At 46.9% G+C, this 24,114-nt stretch overlaps 1 protein-coding gene across 1 annotated transcript in view; it reads right to left on the bottom strand.

Moving 5' to 3' along the window:
* The window catches only part of LOC138527482 (DNA topoisomerase I, mitochondrial-like), a 2,081,463-nt gene that overhangs the window by 1,731,261 nt on the left and 326,088 nt on the right, over positions 1-24,114 (bottom strand). The window contains exons 9-11 of the mRNA XM_069638684.1: positions 3,015-3,183; positions 2,879-2,925; positions 2,627-2,737 (exon numbers count right to left, since the gene is read on the bottom strand). Coding sequence (XP_069494785.1) covers positions 2,627-2,737; positions 2,879-2,925; positions 3,015-3,183 — 327 coding nt within the window. The remainder of the gene's footprint in view (positions 1-2,626; positions 2,738-2,878; positions 2,926-3,014; positions 3,184-24,114) is intronic.

The raw sequence follows: 24,114 nt of genomic DNA, 5'->3' as shown, positions 1-24,114 counted from the left end.
ATCCATTTCTTGGTTTTTTAAACTGGAAAGTCGGATTTTTATGGACAGCGCCAAATGCTTCTGCCACCACCGAGATCGATCAAGCAGTATTCAATCCCTCGTCATGATCTGTAAAGCTGGGCCGAATGCCGCCATTGCACCGCAACCAATTCAACGAGCCTACACACGGATGCTGACCCACCTTGCCACCAGTAAATCCCACCCACCATTCCAATCCTCCCAGTCTTTTGCCACTGACACCAAATGCCGGTACTTCAACACCTTGAATGTTTGGTCACCAGTGAACCTACTTAACTTTACCAGTTTCTCCCATCTCCTGTGGTCTCAAAATAATTTGGAATGGGGATGTTTTAATTCAAACTCATCATCATGGAATACACTGTGGGGCGGATTAAAACGAAAAACAGAACACAGTGGTGGCTGGTGGATTTATAGAATGAAAGGAAAGAATGTTTTCCCAATTAGCTTGTGCGATCCCGAAACCACCTGGTGCTGTTCAGGAGCAGGGACATTTTAAAATTATGGGGGTAACATTTAATTTTGCAACACAAATATTAGGAGAATATGGATACAAGACCACTGTATTGGCAAGCCGTTCTGTGGTAGTCACCCATGAAGTTTTTCAATGCTTCTTGCCAGGTCACCAACAGTACACACAGGGACGATTTGCCGCAGCAAACTATGGATGTTCTATTAGAAATATTTTAAACTGTACCAAGGTACTTCTGTTGTAATTTCTATTCCACAAGCCTGGGCTGAAAGTTGGTGCATTGTGCCCACGACCGGGGTATATAGACCGTAGTCTGAATCGTAAAGGAAGAAAAGGGCTGAAGCAATGGACGAAGGTAAGCACGGTTCAAAGGCGGGGCAGGGTACAGGAAAAAAGAAGAAAAGTGTTTGGCTGAATCTACATGAATCAAAGCTATCGCAAAGAGGATCCCAATTCAGGACTGCAGGAATTAGAAGACTACATTGTAAGGTGTTCAAAGGGGAAGAGAATATTTATAGGAGGGCAGTTTCAAATAAATAGTTATTACTAAAAGAAGCACCTGGTAGGAGTGGTCAGGTGGCCTCACAACCAATTGGGAAGATCGTAATGAGGGCTATATAAGTCCTGTTTTACCACACGTTCTGAGCCTCCTCAGAAGTGGGAGGCTGCCATATTCCATGCCTGGCAACAGGTAGGTTAGCCCACGCCGCCCGCAGTCCTCCAAATTTCACTTTTCCTGTGCACATTCTCCCTCCACTCCCCAAACCCACTTAACTGCAGCTACTTCATCCCTGATCTGCTTCCCGATGTAGCAATGGCCGCCATGGAATGAGAGAAAGGACAACCCTTTCTCTCATGTCTATGGTGGCAATCTTGTTTAGTAGTTTATTTTAATTTGATAAATGGCAACCACACCCTTTTTCTAATAAAAGAAAATAAAAACACTCTGGAAAACATGTTGGGTGCTAATAGCAACAAATCCTTCAATGAGGGGGTAGTACTGGGTTTTGTAATGCCCCAGGGTTCCTGGTGAGGACCTCCCTTCACTTTGGCCTGTAATGTAGGCCCCAAGGCATTATCTAACCCGATGGTGTTTATTGCCTAAGTAGTCAGAAGCTGCGTCATGGGTACACCCTAAATGGCCACTGGAATTACACTCATCCATGAACATGGATGGTTGGCCCTTTATTACATCAAAGTATTGGAGTGGGGTAACTGTTCCAATGAATGGCAGAGGGAAGTTTTGATAGTCTTCTTTTCTTGTTCCATAATCCCAATGGTTCCTATAGGGGGGACTGATTTCTACTGGCTTCCCTGGGCACTGAAATCCAGCATTATATCTTCTTGCTTTTCGGGATGCTTTTCTTGTCTTCCTTTCTTCTGTTTGGACATACTTCACTCCTTGGAGATACGCTCGTTCATTCCTGAAACCACTATGTCTGCCCAAGGATAAAAGTAGAACAAAGGGACGGGCGGGGGGCACAAATGACCGTTAGGGGGAAAAGCCAATGGGCAGAGAAAACCCTGATGGATAACTTGCTGGCAGTGATAAAAAAAGGTGGTAAGGATGATAGTCAGTAGCAGATGAACACAGCAGCATAAAGGTTGGTAATATCAGTGAAAAATGGCTGAGTAGTCAGAACGGCAGTGCTGAAAATACTCCAACAGGAGTACTAGCTGCAAGAGGGGTCTGGAAAGCAGGAGAAAACGCACGGGAGGGTCAAACAAGGATCGCAACATAGGCAAAACAGTACAAGGGGAAAAAAGGAGGAAGACGCAAGCGGCAGAGCACAGTGAGGCTTGTAAAAGAAACGGGTATAAATAAAGGGTTGCAAAGCAAAGACCGTGCCGTCTTCAGAAAGGAAAAGGGGAAGCGGTCGGGCCATGTTGAGAAAGACTAGACTGTAACCAGAAAACAGAGGAAATACAAGACGGCTCTCAGGAGTGCACGTTTACAACAATGCCACAACGACCATCTTGACAGTACATCGGCTACTCATTGGATCAGCTATATACTGCTCACCAAGTCCGATTCTTTTCGACAGGATTCCTCAATCTGGGGCCTTATGTTCAGAGTCTAATAGTTGAGACATTACTGAGGATTGTAAAAATACATTTATTCACATATTCCCTTACCCAGCTACTTCCTTGGCTTCACCATCCTGCACCGTCAATTGTGTCCTTTTTCTTTCATTGTGAATTGTGAGGAAGTCTGAGTCTTCTGGTTCCTCTTTGAATGGTTTTGGCCTAAGGCAGGAGGTACAATTGAAATCAAATGAAAATGCACACTCAACAAAGCAACTAAAATAGTGAAGGTTTCAGGAATATGCATGAATGAAAAATATAATGAACAAACCAATTAGTCTGTCAATGCTTTCAACAACATACCTATAGTCATCTTTCTTCGATCCAATAGATTTTGTTCTGCTTTTTCTCTGGAAAAATATAGAATGTTAACAAATCAGATACATATTGTGCATACCATACCAGTGTACTATTAAATTACACTTGTCATTGCTTTTACCTTTTCATTTTGATTTTCTTTGAAATGGTTCACTTCATGTTCGCTGTTCAGGTCTACATCTTGCTTTGATTTACTCCCCATCGTCTCCCCATCTTTACTCTTTTTCTCTTGAATGTCCATAGTCCTACTTTGAATGCCCTTTCCCGATGAGGTGTAATTTAAGCTTTTACTAGTATGGAAACATATGGAAAGATGTTACAATTCAAATTGGGACTGTTCAAACTGCAAATGCTTCCATTCGAAGGTTTGTGGACCAAGTGTAAGACTTCAGTTTTTTAAACAAATTGCGTCTCATGCTTGCAAACGCAGAAAGCCATCTTAGCATGCAATTACAATGTTAAATCTACGGAAAAACTTTAAATTATATTAAGACAGGGAGGGTGCATATTGGTCATTAGATATACCGATTCCGAGATAGATTAGTGGATACCATTTTATAGACAACTATCGTAAATCATTACAATTTTACATAAAACTGCAGATATGACTAAAACCTTGCACTTCATGATAAAATACTGAATACGCGAAACAGAAACAAAGAAAGGCAATAAAAGTATGTAACTTCAGTACTGAACACAAATATTACCCATCATTGTTGCTTTTAAAGCTCCAGTTCTTAATCCGACTTCATTCTCTAGGTCGTAGTTTACCGGCCATGTGATAGATCTATTGATGGTGGTTAGCAGTAGGAGTCTGCCAACATGCTCTCTAGTTCTTATTGGTGTTTAAAAAAAAAAAGGGGTAGGCCACCAGGGGGCACGCTAACGACAGCATAAGCGCTCACTCTGGTGGCAACAGGCTGAAAAGTGGAAAGAGCCCCCATTTTTGATCAGCGGATGGTTGATAACCCGGGGCATATCTGGCCGAAGTTGTGAAGGTCTTGACCCCCTGGGTAGCCGAGATCCCCAGCGATGAGGAGCCGGGGGAAAGTGAATGTGTTTTGGTGGCAACGGAGATCTGCAGTGAGTCCACAACAGCAGGCTGAAGGAGGGGCTAGGGGCTTGCAGAGCGTTAAGGAGGCGTTAGTTAGATACTGTGCATGCAGGATGTTGATAGAGTTCTCAGAGGAGGAAGTTAGGTGCGTCGTGTTGATGTCACATGGACACGGGGGCGGGACGTGGGGAGGCGGGTGTTGGGACAAGGGAAATGACAGGGTTAAAGGAAGTGACGGGCTGGGAGCGGGGGAGGGGCAGAAAGTTCGTGGAGTTTAATAAAGATATACATTGTTAGACAGCTCTCTGTCTGCGTATCTTTTCACTTGCGCCACAGCGCCCCAGACCTACCCACAGCCGCAACACTGGCGACACGGTTGGCAGCCTGGTGGCTGTCACAGCACGGAGCGGGACAACTGCGAAGGCGCTGGCCTGGAGGTGAAGCGCCCCGGAGTACTCGCAGCGGCAGTACATGTGCCCAGTGGGACCTGCAGTCTGCCGTTTGGGAGGAGGAGCGGAACCAGCCCTGTTACCACGGAAGCACACAGAGTCCGGGCCGTGGCAGTGACGGACTAACAGCAAGACAAGAAGCCATGTGGATGGTGCCCCACATGCAGCGACGAGCTGCGCTTCACCCCGGGTCGCGGCGGTGAACAGTGGCAGCCATCCAAGGCAATCTGAGGGGGCGGAAGAGAATAAAATAAATAAACCACACACGCGGTAAAACACTGTCAGGCCCCACCCACCCAAAGACACTGCAGATGGTGCTCGTGCCTCTAGGAGGCGGCCATCGTGTCGGTAGGAGGCCCCATTGAGGGAGGAACAGCACGAGAACTGAGGGCCACATATCTTGGGTCTCATTCACCACTGATGTGCTCCTGCCTGCAGAAGGCAGCTATCAAGGATCGAGGTGAGCCTGCAGGGATCACAACCACAAGGGACCTCCCATCTGTGATAAGCAACAAGAAGTTTGAGGTAATCCTCTTGACCCAGCAACCACAACAACCATGTCAAATCAGGACATCAACCAAGGGGCACAGCCTCAAGGCAATGGACAGCCAGCACCAGGTCCACAAGCGTCAGACCAGGCACCATATTGACTGCCGAACACCTTGGCAGCCCAAATGCCAGGTGCATTCGACTTCACAGACACCAGCAACATGGGTCCCAGGTGGACCAAGTGGATAAGAGACTTTGATCCATACATGGGGGCTACTGGGCCCATTGCCGACGCACGACAAATATGTCTTTTGAAGCTCGCTGTGGACTCGACCACCTGCAATATCATAGATGAGATGCCCCCTGACACCACCGACTCTATCCAGGACCTGAAAGACGCGTTGGTAGCCTACTTCACCCCACACACCAATGTGGATTATGTGAGGCATCGCTTCCATTGCACCAAGCAAATTAAAGGTGAGACCATGGATGCCTATGTGATGCGCCTGCGTACAAAGTTAAAACACTGACTTTGCGAACTACTGAAACACTGCGGCCATGAGGTCTCAGATTATAGCAGGGTGCGAGTCAGAGACTTTCAGGAGGAAGCGTCTACAAAAGGAGATACTAGCACTGGCTCGAGTCGAGCGAGCCATAGATTTGCAGGAGGAGAGCTTCGACAACGCCACACTGGGCGAAAGCATCTGCCGAATCCAGCTGGAGAGGAAGTCAGAGGAACTCTTCTGCTACAAGTGCGGGTTTGAATTCCCCCACGACGGCACCTGCCCAGCCATCGGCCAACGCTGTGCCTCCTGTGGGGAAGAGGGTCACTTCAAGTCGGTCTGTAAACTGTTCTGCGACAAAGTGAGAGACCGAGCCAGAGACTCACCTCTTAAACCCAAAGTTAGAAGTAGTGCACTGTCCGGAACACGTCCTAGGGAAAGAGACTCTGGATAGGTCATACCACGGAGAGATCAAAGAGAAAGAAGGAGATACGTCATGCGCGCAAAGCCAGAGCGCAGATCCAGGCGCCACATGCATTATCTAGTGGAACAATCTCAAACAGGCTCTGACCCCAGTTCGTCGGGGAGTGACCAAAGAAGGAAAGCACATGTCTAAGCCTTAGGAAACCCCACCGCGCACAGCCCCACCATGATCACCAAACTAAATGAGCAGCCCACTGAATTTTTGATCGACACGGGGGCTACCATGAATGTGGTTAGCGAGAACATCTTCAAAGGGCTACCCCAAAAGTCAAAAGATGAGTCCCGCCACTGTGGACATATACGACTACGGTGCAAAGGCGGCCCTCAAATGTCTAGGCCAATTTGATGGGTCATGCCGAAGGGCATGAGAAAAAAATATCCATCCACGTCTTGGCGACAGAAACAGACAGTGGGTGTGTCCTCGGTTTTAAAGCAGCTGCAGACATGGGCCTTATCCACATCCTGTACAACATTATAGTCCACAAGTACATCGGCCCAGTCGAGATGTCAACAACCTGTATCCCAGAATATTCAGGGGCATTGGCAAACTAAAGAACAGGCTGATCAAGCTTCACATAGGTGAATCTTTATGCCCTTTAGCGCAACATTACAGAGGGATTCCCGTCAATATCCAGAAGAAGGTGGAAGACTAGTTACACAAACTCCTCGAGCAGGACATCATTGAACCCGCCACTGGCCCCACCACCTGGGTATCCCCCATAATGCCTGTTCCAAAGAAAAGTTGGATGCCATCAGACTCTGTGTGGACATGCAACACCACAATCAGGCCATACTGCGGGAGAGACACCTAGCTCCTCATATTACAGACATGATTCACCTGTTAAACGAAGCCAAGGTGTTCTCCAGCCTAGACCTGCAAAAGGGCTACCATCAGCTGGTGCTGAGCCCTGAAAGTAGGAACATTACCACGTTTGTTACACATCTGGGCTTGTTTCGATACAAGAGGCTAAGTTTCGGGGTGTCCTCGGCCGCGGAAATATTTCAGGCCGAGGTGCACAACATCATTAAGCATATACTGAACTGCCTCAACTACAGTGACAATATTTTGATCTTCGGCACTGACATCAATAAGCATGATGAAGCCTTCATGAAGGTGTGCAAGACTTTGGAAGCCACCAATCTCATGCTCAACCATGACAAATGCAAGTTCTGAAAGAGCACGCTGAGATTTTTCAGACATCTTCTCAGAAGCAGGCATGACGCCGGACCCAGAAAAAGTGGCTGTGCTAAATAAAACTTCACCCCCAGCCAATGTGTCAGAACTGCGCTTGTTTCTAGGGTTAGCCAGTTATTGTACGCGCTACATTAAGGACTTCGCCTCTGTAAGTGAACCACTACGATTACTAACTCGACAAGACGCCTCGTTCCACTGGTCAGATGACTGCCACAAGGCCTACGAGACCATCAGGGAGAGAGTAGTCATGGCAGAAAACATGTACTACTATGACCCAGCCACCAAACCAAACAGACGCAAATCCAGTGGGATTGGGGACCATACTGGCCCAAGTAGATCCAAGAGACCCCTCGCAGAAGTACATTGTTGCGTACGCCAGCCAAAGCTTCTCTATCACTGAACAAGCATATTCACAGGCTGAGAAGGAAGGGCTTGCGGTGGTGTGGGCTTGCAAGCACTTCCACCTTTTCCTGCATGGGAAACCATTTAAGGTCATCACAGATCACCAAGCCCTTCTGTTCCTGTATGGCAATCCACAGGCAAAAATGCTGCCCCAAATCGCCAGATGGGGTCTACAATTGCAAGATTACGCATTTGCGATCATCCTTCGCCCCGGAAAAGGAGACAATACGGCGGACTTCCTGTCCAGAATGCCCCACGGGGGTGTGCACCAGAACCCTCAGTAGCAGACAGGTATCACCGATATCCGATACACCAAACCGCCCCAGAGGGCATTGACACAGATCATAGCGTGAGACAGAGAATGACCTGGCCCGTCAAATCTGTGAAGGACTCATCTCTGGCATGTGGAGAAGGGCCAAGGACAGAGGGAGAGCGGCTGGAGATATTGTACAAAAGAATGTAGAGAGACTCATTCAGGTGAAGGATGAGCTAGTGCTGTCTGATGATCACATCCTCCTTAAAGACTGTAAACTGGTAATCCCACGATCCCCGAGAGTGAAAATCATTGAATTGGCCCATGAAAACCACAGGGGAATGGTGTCGACCAAGTGCATGCTCCGCCAGAAAACCTGGCTCCCCAACATGGACTCCATGGTAGAGGAAGCTTTGACAGCGTGTCCCATGTGTAACCTCATCACTCCAAATCGACATCCAGAACCATTGAACATGTCTTAACTTCTGCAGGGGATCTGGGAAGCCATGCCCGCCAACGTCTTTGGGCCCATTGATGGGGGAAAGTATGTGCTGGCCATGATGGACGAATACTCTCCATACCCAGAGGCCCAACTAGTATTGTCGAGAGCCGCTCACCATGTCATACCCACCCTGGACTGCATCTTCTTGGTGTATGGCATTCCTAAGGTACTAAAGACAGACAATGGACCCCATTCAGTGGTCATCAATTCACCCAGTTTGCAAACTACATGGGATTTCACCATCGGAAGATAACCCCACTATGGCCTCAAGTGAATGGAATGATAGAAAGCTTCATCGCAAATCTCAAGAGAGCACTCCAAATCGCCAAGCTCACCAGGCAGCCTTTTGAACAGGTATTAAACCAACTGATGCACGATTACAGGGTTACTCCTCATAGCACCACTGGATGGACCCCGGTGGAAGTAATGTTTGGGAGGAATATCCAAACGCGTCTGCCGCAAGCTCCGCCCGGTAACGAACACCGTGAAGGGGACAAGGAGATGTGTGAACGAGACAAAGCTGCAAAGGCACGCATGAAAGAGTATTCTGACCCTCGCCGAGGGGCGAGGTTGCCTCAGATCGAGGTGGGCGATGTTGTCACGGTCAAGCAATCTCGGACGTACAAGCACACTTCCATCTTCCAGGAGGAACCCCTTTGGTTACCCAGAAGAAAGGCTCCATGATCACTGCGCAGGGCCCAGAAGAAAGGCTCCATGATTACTTCGCAGGGCACCGCATGATCTGTCACACGAAATTCATCTAATTTCAAAGGAATTCCGTTGCTAGGATCGAGACGGTTGAGTGGGCGCGTGAGTGCACCCATTGACTATGTGTCCGATGATGCCTATCTGGGAGACCAAGGTGACACTGAGGTCTCAGACCAGGAATCTCCGGTTGTGGATGAGAGTGGTGGCAGCACTCACGTGTGAATGAGTGCACGCCCTCAGAGAGTGAGGAACTGGCCTCGTTGGTGGATCGAGGAAATGGGTTAGTGCAACCCACCTGACAGACACCTGTTGTGAAAGTCTGGTACCCGTTTAAAAAGTGGGTGGATTTCGATTTGATATCTCCGTGGACACAGGGCGGGACATGGCGAGGCAGGTTTTGGGACAAGGGAAATGATGGGTTGAAGGAAGTGATGGGTGGGGGAGGCAGAATGTTCTTGTTTGGGGATGATACCATTGATGAGTACACAGTGTGGGCAGGGATGGCCGGGGCTAGAGGTTTGTCCTGGCACACTTTCATAAGCCAGATAAGCAGAAGATCCTCGAGAAAACGAGAGAGGCAGGTACAGTAATGCTGGGTAACGCTAAAATTGCGATCTTCCAGGACCTCTAATTGCTCATGCTTGCAAAGAGACGCCTATGCAGAGACGCCTATGCATGCCCCACATGAAATGGCTTAATGTGAAGGGAGTGTGGTACAGGTGGGGCTTTCCCATCTCGAGGTTGTTGGATATAGTTACAAACTGGTCCTGGAGGATATTTGCATGGTCACTGGTGAATTAATGGGGGAGGAGGAAGGCACAATGGAAGGAGGACCAAAGGGCCCTGAAGATAGACAGTGGCAAATAAAGAATCAAATAGACAGAGGGTTCCTGGCTCAAGGAAATTCAGGAAGTTGAATACGCCACCGGCAGGGGCCAAGGGAACCTGACACATTTGTTTTGGGGTCTTTCCTCACGTGCTCTAGGTGAACATGCCTTTTTTCTGGTAAATTGTCAGGGGTCTTGACCAGGGTCTTCTGGGGGGAGAAACTGGTGGAGGGAGGGGGTTGAGTGGGGATTGTCATTGGATAATGGTTGACCGTAATTGACTGGTTCTGGGGTTGTGCTTGGGGCGGTGGTAGTGGGGGGCTAAAGAAGGTTAAGAAAAAGAGACTTTGGGGTGAATTAAGGGACTTTAGGGTATACAAATACGTTTTGGAGGGTTTTGATTGTGGGGAGAAGTGTGGGGTGGCCAGGATGGCTGGGTCCTACTGGTGGTCCAGTGTTCGTCCAGTGATGTTACCTGCAGTTGCCCACGGGTCACAGGGGGGAAGGGATTGGGGAGGAATGGCTGGGGAGGGGTCAGGGTTGGGGGGTGCGACAAGTGAGTTTGTTCAACCCAGGGGTGATATGGCTGGTGGAGGAGGTGGTCTGTCCAGGCACTGAGATTTGCAGTGACGGAATGGTGGACCTGAATAGGGGTGGACAGTGCCGATCGCCTGCGAATTTGCACATTAAACGTAAAAGGGCTCAATTCACCAACTAAAAGGTCATTAGTTGGTAGGGAGTTTCAAAGAATGGGGATGGACGTTCTCTTCCTCCAGGGGACAAGGTTTTCTAGGGGAGAGGAAAGGAAGGTTCCATGTGGTCTTCTTGGCCAGGTATTTTGGGGTTCAGGAGATGCGAAAAAAGGGTGTGTTGGCATTTTGATACACAGGAGGCAGAGATTGGAATTTGAAAAGTTGTGGACATGTGGGAAGGGAAGGGAATTATTTCTGGTGGGCTCCCTGAGAAGAGTATGATTTACCTTTGTGGCTCCATACCCCCCCTAACCAGGGGAAGACTCACTTTCTTAAGCCTATGTTAGTGAAGGTTTTGATTGAAGGGGCGGGGCGGGCGGTTATGGGCGGGGACCTAAATATGCAGGTAGATCCACAATGGGATAGAAGATCCATGGGACTGAATGTGACGGAGGCTCCCTTGGTGGCAGGGGAGAGGTTACAAATTTGTTTGGGATGCGGGTAAGGCGCCTTGGAGGGGTCTACTGATCAGGGAGGGGGCACGCAAGGAGAGAGAGAACTCTGGCAGAGAATAAACTGCACCCGGAGATCAGGATCTTGGAATCATGGATAGCTGCAGCAGCAGAAGCAGCAGGGGAAATGATAGAGAAGGTGAGGGGGAAGCGGGAGAAACTGGCTGATGAATGGGGGCAGGATAATTGGTAAGCTTCAGTTTTTGAAGCATAAATACAATGAAAAAGGAGATAAGGCAGATGCAACCAGCATGCTGACAGATGGAATGCGGGGGTGGCAGGCTCTGGGGGCATACTACAGATGTCATTGTGGGAGGGTTGAGATGTTTGCCGACTTCTATGAAGATTTGTATTGGGGTGAGGTCCCTTCAGAAGGGAAGGGGGCGGGACAATATTTGGCTGAGGTGCACTTACCAAAGCCGACTCCTGAGGAGTCTACGGGGATGGATGTCCCCGTTACTGGCAAGGAGATCTCGACAGCGATCCATAAAATGCACCTGGGAAAGGCACTAGGGAAAGATGGGCAGACTGATGGTTTTTACGGGACATTTGTGAGACGGTTAGTCCAACACCTGGTCAAATTGTTTAATCGCATCTTGGAAACTGGGAGGGTCCTGAAGACGTTGGTGCACGCTTTTATCTCGGTGATACACAAAGAAGGTAGGGGCCCCAGGGCTTGTGGTTCGTACCGCCTGATCTCGCTCCTCAATGTGGACGTAAAGAGATTTACCCAGGACCTGGCTTCAAGGTTATACGTACATATGCCAAGACTGGTGCATTCGAACCAGCTGGGTTTCATAAGGGATAGACTAAGGGGCAGACACAATGATTACGACCCAGGCGTTAACCATGGTGCCATTAGCGCCATGGTTGACGCTGATATTTTACCGATTGCGCCATGGTGGATGGCGGACTTACCACCCCATTCCAAGGTTGGCGGGCGGTAATTCCCCATTCACCATTGGCCCTTCCCCATTCCCATTTTTGCCCCCATAGGGCTCAATGGGAATGGGGAAGGTGGTAATTACGGTACCGCAAATTGCGGTACCGTAATTACCTCGAAAGTCTCTTTGCGGGTTCCTTCCTTAACGGCTGGTAAAACCAGCCGTTAAGGTGGGGACCCTCAAAGGGACCTCGTAATTAGGCGGTAAGGGGTTAACGGCGCCGCCACCTTTTATGGCACCGTTAACCCCTTACCGCCTGGGACGGAATGAGGCCCAATATGTAAATCCCTGGCAGCGCGGACAACCCCAGGCTTTTATCTTTTGACACAGAGAAAGCATTTGACAGAGTGAACTGGGACTTCCTGAAGGCAACTTTGGTCAAGTTTGGAGTGGGGGCTGGGTTTTTGTTGGGAATTATGGCAGTGTATGTGGACCCCAAGGCCTGCGTGGCCGCTAATGGGGATTTCTCATGAGGGTTTGAATTGGGGCGGGGAACGCGACAGGGGTGCCCCCATACACTTACTCTTTGCTCTCTCGCTGGAGCCCTTGGCCCAGAAACTCTGGCACAATCCTCAGGTAGTGGGTATTCCCGTAGGGGTGGCGGTGGCATATAAAATGGGTTTATACGCCAATGACATCCTGCTACATCTTAGGAACCCAGTGTCCTCGGTCCCCACCATGGTCGAGATAGTGGTAAAATATGGTAAGCTTTTGAGGTTTCGGATCAATAGGGGGGGAAATCCATACTGTTCCCTCTAGGCCAGTTGGGGTCATATGAAAGACATGGCCTGGATGCGCTGGGGATGAGGGTGGAGGAAGATCAATTGTGTTATTTAGGCATTAATTTTACGAGGGAGATAGTCAGTTTTTACCATGCAAATTTCCCGCCTCTCTTAGCAAAATTATTTGAGGACTTCGAGAAATGGGGTAAATTGATGATCTCCAGGCTGGGGCTGTTTAATACTATAAAGATGAACTTCCTCCTGCGGATCCTCCATTTCAGATGATTCTGGTTCAAATCCCACCTGCCATGTTTCAAGACATCAAGACCCGCCGTCTGAGGTTCATGTGGCAGGGGAAGAAAGCGAGGGCGGCATATGATGCCATGGTCCTCCCAAAAGAAAAAGGAGAGGTGGAGTTTCCAGATATCTATTTGTACTATAAGGCGACTCAACTCAGGGTGATGGTTCCACATCGGAGAGAGCAAAGGGATTATCAAAGGGTGGTATGGATTTAGGCCCCAAAAGACAAAATCCTGAGGACGATGAGGGAACACCCCATTTTGGGGGTTATGTGGAGTCTGTGGCGGAAGGGAAATTAGATGAGGGCGTGTTAATCAGCTGGCAGGACACAATAGGTATTTCAATTCATGCACTTTATTCGGTTTCACTTGGATAATCACACAACGCAGCAAATTAGTCTTATTCTCCCCCTTCCATGCCGGTAAGAACGAGCAGGCAGACTTACGATTGCTGCTCCCCTTCCGAGTCCATAACTTAATTCAAGCAAAAAAGAAACACGCCCACAGACCACTGTTTCTCGTGGCAGGGCGCTTCAATGTAGCAGTTCCATATGCCGTTAGAGATAAGTCTCTCATAACCAGAGTTTGCGGATCTCCTACCGCGGTCCAGATTCCTTGCAGGGCATGAGTACAGGCACCGGGCACCCTCTTGACCAAGTCCTCACTGACTCAGTAAGCCCACTCGTACCCTCCTGTGTCCTCAATCCATTCACTACCCTGCAAACACAATCAGTAAAAGAGAATGCCCCGTCTCTGGTTAGCATGTGTTTAACCATTTCCTTTCCCCTCCCAGTCTCAGGTGTTTTCCCTCACCTCATTACTTGCCGTTATTCTACACACCACTCGTCCAGCATTAATCCCCTTGGAAATGTTTTCTGGCAGTACGGTGAGAGCTGAACCCTATGTGTATTGTAGTTTCTCCTTGTCATTTTTCCTATTGCTGAACTCATCATAACCCGATGCATTCTGGGATCGGAAGTGCTGTCCTCCACCCACTCCGACGGGATTTCTCTGCCTCTTGGTCGTGCTCGGCCGCCCCTAATGTTGGCTTTTGGAGTGTCTGTAATCCCTGTACGAGCCGAGCAATAAACATGTTATTCCTGTCGCCATCTTCGTTGTCAGACTCTTCTTGTACCCTTGTCTGGGTTTCCCTCCCGACCACCTGGTTGGCTGCAGTCTCGTCCACACATACCCCCCCTCAAAGGGCCAGGCCGTTCGAGCTGGTCCATAGTGCGGGAAAGATAGTCAGCCACCAACTGACACTTCCCTGGCTTGTGGACAGTTACAAAGGAATAAGGCTGCAGCATATGAAACCACCTAAGCACCCTATGGTTGGAGTCTTTTTGCAGTGCTAATCAACATAATGGGGCGTGATCGGTGAAGATAGTAAAGCGCCTTCCAAGTAGGTAGTATCACAGGGTCTCAACAGCCCATATGATATGATATGGCATTTATAACGCGCCTAGACACAAGTGTTTCTTATAGCCAAACATTCTTTCTCTAAGGTCAAATAGGGAAGTTTGTGAGCCAACAGTGTCCTACTTATAAAGGTGATAGGGCGCAAATCTGTCTCCGAATCTTGAGACAGAACATCCCCCTGCCCACACCCTGGTGCATCAGCTTGTAGGAAGAATTGTTGGACAATAGATCACTGGTTGGTTGGCAATCAGTTTGATCAAAGAATGAAATGCTTGTGATGCTTCTTTCGCGATCACCAAGGGTCTGTTGGTTTGTAAGGCATCCGTTAAAAGGGGCTGCTATGGTGGAAAAGTGTGTCAAAAACTTTCAGTATTATCCCATGAATCCCAAAAAAACACATTCCTTTTCTTGTGGTGGGAACTTGTAATTTGTTTTTAACGCTTGTAATTTGTCCAGTAGTAGGGTTATCATCACTTTCCCCACTGAATACCCCAAGTATTTGGTTGTTTCCACTGGCATTCTTTTGGGGGAGGGGGGGTTATATTTAATTTTGTAAGGTTTTTTTACTGCCATTAGATGAGCAAGATGATCATCCCATGTGCTATTGAACATGACTATGTCATCCAGATATGCAGCAGCATAGTTGTCATGAGGCTTTAGAATCTGTTGCATTAAGGATTGGAAGATAGCAGGAGCCCTGTGCAGCCCAAATGGCAACACAGTGAAAGGAAACAAGCCCTAGGGTGTGGCAAATGCTGTTTTTCTTGATCTTCTCTGTTCAGAGGGATTTGCCAGTATCCCTTAGTCAAATCCAATGTACTTAAGTAGGAGGCCACCCCTAGTTTCTCAAGTAGCTCATCTATTCTGGGTATAGGGTAAGCCTCATAGTGCAAGATTGCATTTAACTGCCTGAAATCCATGCAGGAAAAAAACAACAGGGTAAATTAAAGCTCGAAGAGCCAGAGTGGCAATTGCCTTCCCAAACCGTAGGGAAATACTGATACACAGGGAACGGTTTTCTGGGGAAAAAAGATTCATCAACTTGCCGGTGAGGGCAAGACCAAACAACTAATGATATTTTTGTTAACCATGGTCCTGTTCACTTAGACACAGGTGGAAAAGCTGGTCTGATGCAGGGAAGGAGGGGGGGGGGGCAACCAGCACAGTGATGTGGGGGAGTGCGAGAGGGGAATTAAATCTCGGATTCTTAAATCTAAGCAGCTAGCAGTCACAAGTGCAGAGATTGAGGCATCGGAATAGTCATGTAATTTTTATTTTAGCATTGATAACTGGAAAGTTCCTTGCAAAAGGGTGGTTGCCCAGAGGGTGGGTGAGGTGATATCAAAATATCACTAAAAAATGCACTGTCCCACTTGTTATGGGATGGGAAAACCCATGTTGTTGTGGGGTTTTCTCTCAATTACATGCACTGCGCAGTACACCCACATCCTTAGGACGGAGCAGACTGCAGTTTTCATGCGCTCGCCTCGATTGATTTTTCCCAGGATTCCTTTGCAGCCTGTTATTGCTGCCCTACTAAGAGGACAGTCGCTACTCAGCAGCTATGAAAATCGATCTTGTCCTGAAGAAGATGGTCGGTAATCACCCTTGAACCATCGAAACCGGTCGACCTCACCTGTTGTGGCCTCACCACAACATTTTATGATACCCCCAATACCAACAGGGGTTACTGCATGTAATTGAGAGAAAACCCCACAACAACATGGGTTTTCCCATCCCATAACAAGTGGGACAGTGCATTTTTTAGTGATATTTTGATATCACCTCACCCACCCTCTGGGCAACCACCCTTTTGCAAGGAACTTTCCAGTTATCAATGCTAAAATAAAAATTACATGACTATTCCGATGCCTCAATCTCTGCACTTGTGACTGCTAGCTGCTTAGATTTAAGAATCCGAGATTTAATTCCCCTCTCGCACTCCCCCACATCATTGTGCTGGTTGCCCCCCCCTCCCTCCTTCCCTGCATCAGACCAGCTTTTCCACCTGTGTCTAAGTGAACAGGACCATGGTTAACAAAAATATCATTAGTTGTTTGGTCTTGCCCTCACCGGCAAGTTGATGAAATCCATGCAGAACATGGTGGTGCCATCTGGTTTTGGTACTAGTACCACCAGAGAACACCAAGCACTCTTTGAGGGGACTATTCTGCCCATTCGTAACATTTAATTAATTTCCCGGGTGATATCACTTCTCTTTGCTTCGGGTATTCTGTAAGGTCGGAGTCTTATTATCTTTCCTGGCTCCGTTTTTATGGCATGTGAGACTAAATTAGTCCTACCAGAAGTCCAGAGAAAACTTCAGACACAGGCTCCAGCTTGGAGAATAACTCCGATTTCTGTTCTGGTTGCATATTCTCCCCCAGCATTACCTCACGTATACTGCTAGAGACATTAACTGAGCAATCCCATCCTATCGACAACCTGGATGTCATTGTACAGAATACTTGGTTAGGCTCCTTCCACAATTTTCTCATGTTTATGTGGTCATTCTTATATTTAGTTTGTCTGTCTGGTTATTTCACTTCATAATCTGTCTGGTTATTTCACTTCATAATTGACTGGTCCCAATATTTGTTATCCGATAGGGCCTCTTCCACTATTTATTTGCTGAAGTGGGAAACAAAACCAACACCATATCCCCAACCTTAAGGGATCTGATTCTGGTCCTTTCGTCATAATATTTCTCTTGTTGGAGATGTGCTCTCCCAAGATTCTCCTGTGCATACTCCTGAAATTTTCCGAGATGGTCTTGCAGGTCATTCACATAATCAGTTAAATTGGTTTCTTCCTAGTTCTCCCAAGTGTCTTTCAACAGCCCCAATATTGACTTTGGTTGTCTCCCAAATAATAGTTCAAATGGAGAAAACCCTGTAGATGACAGTGGAGTGTAACGTAACACCATTAAGACGCAGGGTAGGGCCCTATCCCACCTCAAGCCTGTGGGGCTGGTTGCTCTGCGTATCATCTGTTTTATAGTCTGGTTAGATCTTTCCACCAGCCCGTTGGTTTGCGAGTGGTACACCGAAGTCTTCAGGTGTGTAATCCCCAAGGTTTTGCACACTTCCTTCATTACCACTGACATGAAGTTATTTTCCTGATCTGTAATAATTTCTTGGGGTATTCCCACTCTGGCAAAATATGGTAGCAGGACATCACAGACTTGTTTGGCCGAGGTCCCTCAATGGAAATGCCTCCGGGGACCTTGTAGCATAGTCCACTACTACCAATATATATGTGTACCCCCGGCTGCTGGGCTCTAAGGGTCCTACAATGTCCATCCCAATTCTTTGAAATGGTTCTCGAATTATGGGCATTCTCTGCAAGGGAGCCCTAGGAGGAATGGGGTACTGGTCTTTTGGCAAATTGAACAGTTCTGAGAATATCGGGTCACCTCTGCATATATTCCCGCCAATATTAATTCTGCAGTCTTTTTAATGTATTATGTTCCGCCATATGTGCACCTGTATTGTGGTTTTATGCCAACTGTACAACTTCTCTCTGTAAGATTGCAAAACCAGTAGTTGTGTCTTCTCTTGATTGTCAGGGACTCTGGTCACCCTGTAGAGTAGGCCCTGTTTTTCCTTGAAATATGAAGTTGTGGTTGGTGGTCATATCCTGAGCGTGTTCCGTAGCCCTTTTAAGTGACTCGTCCAACCCTGTTTCCGTATGAAAAGAAGGGATGTGTTCAGTTCACTAGGGCTATATCTGTACAGTGGTTTCTCCCCTCTATTTTTGCCTTTCTTCTCTGGGCGTGTGATAGGCGTGTCTTGGTGGGATTTTCTTCCTATTCTGTCCAAGAATAAGGGGCTTCATTTAACCATTTTTTCAACAGAGGTAAGTCTGTCTCTGTCAGCACTGGTGCTGGAGTGTGGGAATGACTGCAGCCCGTACTGGAACCTGTTCCCCCCCCCCCGTATACCCAATGTGATGTCCTGGTATCCACGGGGGCACCACACGTTACTGGATTGAGGTCTGTGCGCTATCCCGGACCCCTCTCTGCTTGGTTATGTGCCAGACGTTTGGTAGCGCCTATAACAGGAGAATGGAGGGTTAAGTTACTGGTTCTGTGAGGGGTGCAGTCCCACTTCCCTCTGGTCCAAATCCCCTCCCTTGGGGTTATGGCTCACCTTAGGTTTTTGTGCGTTGAACTCTCAGTCCTGCGTCTCTGTACAGGGGTGCGTGAATTCCGTGGACCTAGTTGCTTCACTGGTCCGTGTGCCCTTATGTCGGGTCCAGACAAGCTCTGACTCCAACTCTGCTTGCTGTCTTCCAGGTGAGTTATAATGTCTTTTCCGTCTTTATTCCGTCTCTTTCTTTCCTCCGTTTTCCCTGTCTTCTCGGCATGTTGTTCCACTACGCTGTTCCCTAACAATGTCTTTTTGTTTTCACATGGATGGTTGCTAACTTGGTATTGCTGAGCTGATGGTGAAGACCACGGTGAGTTATTGATGCGCGGAGCGCTGCAAGGTTTATTGGTGTTAATTGCTAACCTGTGTTCTCTTCTCTTTGTACAGGTTGCAGTGATGTTTCGGAGTGATGAGCGATCGAAGCGCTGCTTGCCCAGGTAAGTGCTTTGGTTAATGCTGCCCTTGTGCCTTCTCTCCCTTGCAGGTTGCGGCGAAACCCAGTGATGGGCAAGGTAAGAGAAGCACAGGGTGCTGCCAGGTAAGAATTGTTATTAATGCTGTCCTTGTTTCTTTACCTTTGCAGGTTGCGGCGGACTACGGAGATGGGCAAGGTAAGCCAAGCACAGGATGGATTCAAGACCGGTTACTTCACAGGTAAGTGTTCTTGCTCACTAATGCTGTTCTTGTTCTTCCAGGTTATTAATGGAATCCGGATCTAGGGCTTCAGGATCGGGCCGAAGCAGATGAGCAGGAGCTGGACACGGTGAGCGTTACGCTGCAGGAGTGCAGAATAACGCAAAGCATGTGCTGCTGTTTGGGTGTGGTTTAAATAGCCCAGGCCAAGTAGTTCCAGGCCCAGCCACACCAAAACACTAGACCGCATGGCTTGGTTCTAAAGAACTGAGCTGTGTAATAGGCCTCCATGTTGGCTTAATGTCCAAAACTGGTATTGCTTTATTCCTGATAATGAGCCTGGCGCCAAAGTATGTTTCGGATGGAGTTTTAAGGCCCTTAGGGCCAGTGTGAAGGGCTTTAGCCTCACTGCTGCCAGGGGGCTGTTATACCCGAGGGGGTCAGGGGCATGGATCGCGACATGTCCCGGGTTGCATATTCCTTGATATCCCATGCACACATTTTACTGCTAATTTCCTCACCTGATGGTCTTCAGTGTTGCTCACTTGAGGCTGGATAGTTGTCTGGCTGCTTCCACTGTCCATCATCACATGTGCCGGACATCCGTCTACGGTTACCTCTATTACGTGAAGCAATTTTTTCATTCTGATTTCCTTTGCTTGAAGGGTTACAATCTCCATGGGTTCCGCTTTTTGTTTCTTGGAGGAAAACCTGGCTATAGGTCCCCACTCCCCACACTCGAAACACTGAGGAGCCTGGGGTCTTATGTTACCACTTCCACTTTGTCTGGGTTCTTGCCTGGTCTTGGGTTCTGTAGTGGGACCCAGATAAGGTCCGTGACGTATGGTACCCGGCTCAGGCATCTGCTTCACTGGAGGTATTAAGGACCTGGGTGTACCTGCTTTCTGGTATGCCGTGGCCACATCAATTGCTTCAGGCAAGGTCAGGTGATGGTGTTGCCTCACCCGCCATTGTATTAGACTCCACATGGCCTCCAAAAATTGCTCCAGCATTATTTTATCCTTGATTTGTCTGACAGTGGCGGGGCTGGGTTGAAGCCCCTTCTCGGTTAAATCCTGAATTCAGTAGAACCATTGCCTTGGACTTGCTCCTGGTTTTAACCAAGTGTCGCTTAATTTTATCCTATATGATGCTTCGTCTCTCCAATATTGTTTTTTTTAGTTCCGTATAGGGGGTATCCCCTGTGGGATTCTCTGCCTGGTATGTCCCTTGCATTACCCCTATTAGAAGTGGTGCTAGGAAGAAAGCCCTTTTATCCTGAGGCCACTGGGCGGCTCTAGCTATTCGTTCAAAGTAGACGGAAAAAAAAAACTGGAACCATCCCCGGCTTGGAATTTTTGTAGGACCGTAGGCGGGATGGGTGGCTGAGTTCGGTTTGCAGCCACTGCTTCCTCCAGGCTCCTTAGCGCGTCAATTCCTTGATCCTGGGCCGCATTCTGTACCTGTGTGGCTTGTTGTAGGGCTTGGCAGTCTGCCTGAGCATGATGGCCCTGTACTTGTATTAATTGTTGCAATTGCTGCTGCCCTTCTGCAAGCGCTTTGGTGATGGCTTCCATGCTGGAATATTGGGTTTGGCATTCCTCTTCCGATCCCACCGCTGCCACCACTGTTAATCAGCAGGCAGGACACAATAGGTATTTCAATTCAGGCACTTTATTTGGTTTCACTTGTATAATCACACTCAAGAGTAAAGGAGTGTTATTATCCCCCTTTCGTGCCAGTAAGACTGAGCAGGCAGACTTACAAGGATTGCTGCTCCCTGTCCAAGCCCATAACTTAATTAGATCCCAATGAAGGAAAAAGCACGGATAGCGAAAGAAAAATGGCAAACATTTAGGCAGCTAACATCAGATGCATTACTAGACCAGAGGAATGAACCAGCTCTTGCCCGGTGGGTACGTCTATCGTTGGATATTACAGAAATTGAGTCGATCATGAATTGCCATGAAAGAAGAGGAGAAATCTTCGGAGAGCTACATAAAGGCAAAGAAAGCAACACCCAAATTACATCAACCCCAATGGACAACAAGAGAAGGCAAAATCATCCAACGCCCCTCCAAAACTTGTCTTCTCAGCCAAATGCAAACAACTTAAGATTTCAAACTGATCAGAACAGGCCTAAGGAAGGAATTGAACGAGATTGGCATGGCCAACAAGAGAACACTGATGACAACTGTAGGCGAAGCCCAAGCGAGAACGAAGCGCAGCAAAGGATACCAACCACCATGTTGGATTTACAAAATATGTTGAAGTCCTGTCGCAAGCAACGTTCCCATTTCTAAAATGACATGAAGCCATGGTTGATGCAACAAAAGATCAAGCAACGCTATTGTATTTAATCCATACAAAACAAATAAATGTAGAAGCCTTCATATCAACTTTATCGGTTAAATATAGAAGCCGAGGTGAGTAGAACACGGCAAAGTGGTTAATAACCACTGAACAGGTTATCATGCCGTGTTCTTTCGAGAGAGGGGCACCTGGGGGCAAGCAGACGTGGACTCCCTGCTCACTGTGCTTAGAGAGGCACAGCTTCACCTCACTGATGATGCCCAACAAGGCTGAAACACATGTATGGGTTTGCTATTGGTACACTTGTTCAGAAAGGAATTGCCAAAGTGGTTAATAATCACTGAACAGGTTATCATGCCGTGTTCTTTCGAGAGAGGGGCACCTGCTACCTTTTTTGTATTAATGGAAAACTAGTTGAACCCATAAATCTAATACCAAGAGCAAGGAAATGGATTAAAGAAATGCCCATGAGAAACTTTAATTTGACTGGGAAATCGACTGAAAACCAACTTGGAGCTGTGGCAAATCAAGAGCCATTATTGATTATATTTACATCTCAGAAGGTATACTCCAAGCAATAAGAATGGCCACAAACATCCCGCAGGACAATAGTGACCACCACCAAATAACAATAAGTTGGGGTGAGGATCGAACCCAAGCGGAGCGACTGAACTTGCCAGAGTTGGAATTGAACAATGGCAGGACTAAACTACGAATAAAACTATCAAATGGCCAACCTCTTAAACAACTTTGAGAGTTCGACAAGAACAGATAATGACAAATTAAATTACGAATGAATCCTCCGCCCGTATAGACAAAACATGAAAAAAAGGGCATCTGCATAAAATACACAAGCATCATTTCAATAGAGAAATTAACCAGATGAAAAAAGAACTACAAAAAAGAATTTGGATAATAAAAAAAAAATACAATCCAGTGGTGTCCAGACAAGAAGTCAAGAAAGAAAAACAAAAACATGGAAATTGGCTCAAAATCAGCCAAAGCAATGATACATCAAAATGATGGAGAGGCAATATTGACAGCACTGAATCAGAGAAATACGCATCAATTGTTGACACTTTTAAAGGAAAACACCATGACCAAAGACATTATGATCCAAGAGGTGGAAAAACAAGCCTGGACACATCATTTTGCAGAGCTCTACAAAGAGCGGTCCCACACACCCATTGCCAAAAGTGCAACTATAAAGAAGTGCTGGGATCTAAAATGGGATGTAGAAGACATTACACAAACCATCTTGCAGTTGAAAGTATCAAGAGCCCTCGGTCCAGATGGCCTTTCAAATGCAAACTTGAAATCAGCTCCGGAGGAGTGGGCCGTTCTTTTGGTACAACTGCTACTGCTGATTGAACAAACTGAACAAATCCAGACTACTTGGAGAGCAACAACTTTGATCCCTATTTTTAAACAGGGCTATAGAACAAACCTGATTAATTATAGACCTATCGCCCTGTTGGATCCTTTAGGGAAGCTGGTTGCTTCCTTCCTAATGAAAAAACTGAATATATGGGAAACTGCGAATGGCAGATTACTAAAGCGTCAAAATGGATTTGTACCAAAGTTGGGAACAAGCATCAATCTGATTCTACTAAATATGATAAAGCACGAAGCAAGTGTAAAGAAGCATCAGGTCTACGTCTAGTATTTATAGACCTAAGGCTGACGTCCGACAAAGTAAACTAGCAAAAACTATGGTCAAAGATTGCATTATGGAAATGCCCAGAACCCATACTCAATCCAATCAAGCAACTCTATTCGAACACCACCATAAGAGTTAGGTTAACAGATGGTCTAGTTTTGAGCCCAATTACCGCCTGGAATGGTTTAAAGCAAGGGTGCCTCGTTGGCAGCCATCTTATATAATCTTTACACATCAGATTTTGTAGAACAGATTTTATCATCATTGACGAACCCCCCGAAGATAAATCCAGTGCCCATCCAAATGCTGATATATGCAGATGACAATTTTGTTAGACAAAACTCTCCTGGGTTTACAGGTAAGTCTTAAACTGGAAATTTATATGGAAGCTAATGAATTACAAATGAACAGCTTGAAAACAAAATTGATGAGTCTAACAAAACCAAAGATAAGAAAAGAAAGTATCCCAAGAGCAACATTGGGAGGCAAATCCATTGAAATGGTTAAAACCATTAAATACCTGGGCGCAATGATAAACCAATCATTGAATGAAAAGGAATGAAAAGATAATCTGTAAATAAAAGCTCAATCCCTCACACGGCGAGGAAGATAATTACATTGCAAATTTGGTACATTTTCATTAAAACCAATCATGGCCCTGTTATGAATTTTTACCTATGCGGGAGAAACACTAATAAAACTAATAAACCAAAATGACATCAAGTGGCATTGCTATGAAGCAATCTTTTGGAGGAAAACCTTAGCTGTGCCCAGAAATTTTCCGATGCCAAGACTTCGATTCAAATTAGAGCTGCAATCCTTGGAATCAATAATCATTTGGAAACAATTAGATTTGTATAGAAAAATAATTTCCAACGATCAAATACCAGCAATTGAGCTATTTTGCAAAAAACAAAATGGAATGAATGCAACAGATTTACACCAGTGGATAACAAAGGTCAAGACTCTGATGCAAATTGAAGAGTTATCAACAGAGATGCTGGCACAAAG

This window comes from Ambystoma mexicanum, chromosome 1q (assembly GCF_040938575.1).
Source record: "Ambystoma mexicanum isolate Mex_15411 chromosome 1q, UKY_AmexF1_1, whole genome shotgun sequence".
NCBI lineage: Eukaryota > Metazoa > Chordata > Amphibia > Caudata > Ambystomatidae > Ambystoma > Ambystoma mexicanum.
Note: the sequence above shows the minus strand (reverse complement) of the source record. Positions and strands in the feature narration are given on the sequence as shown.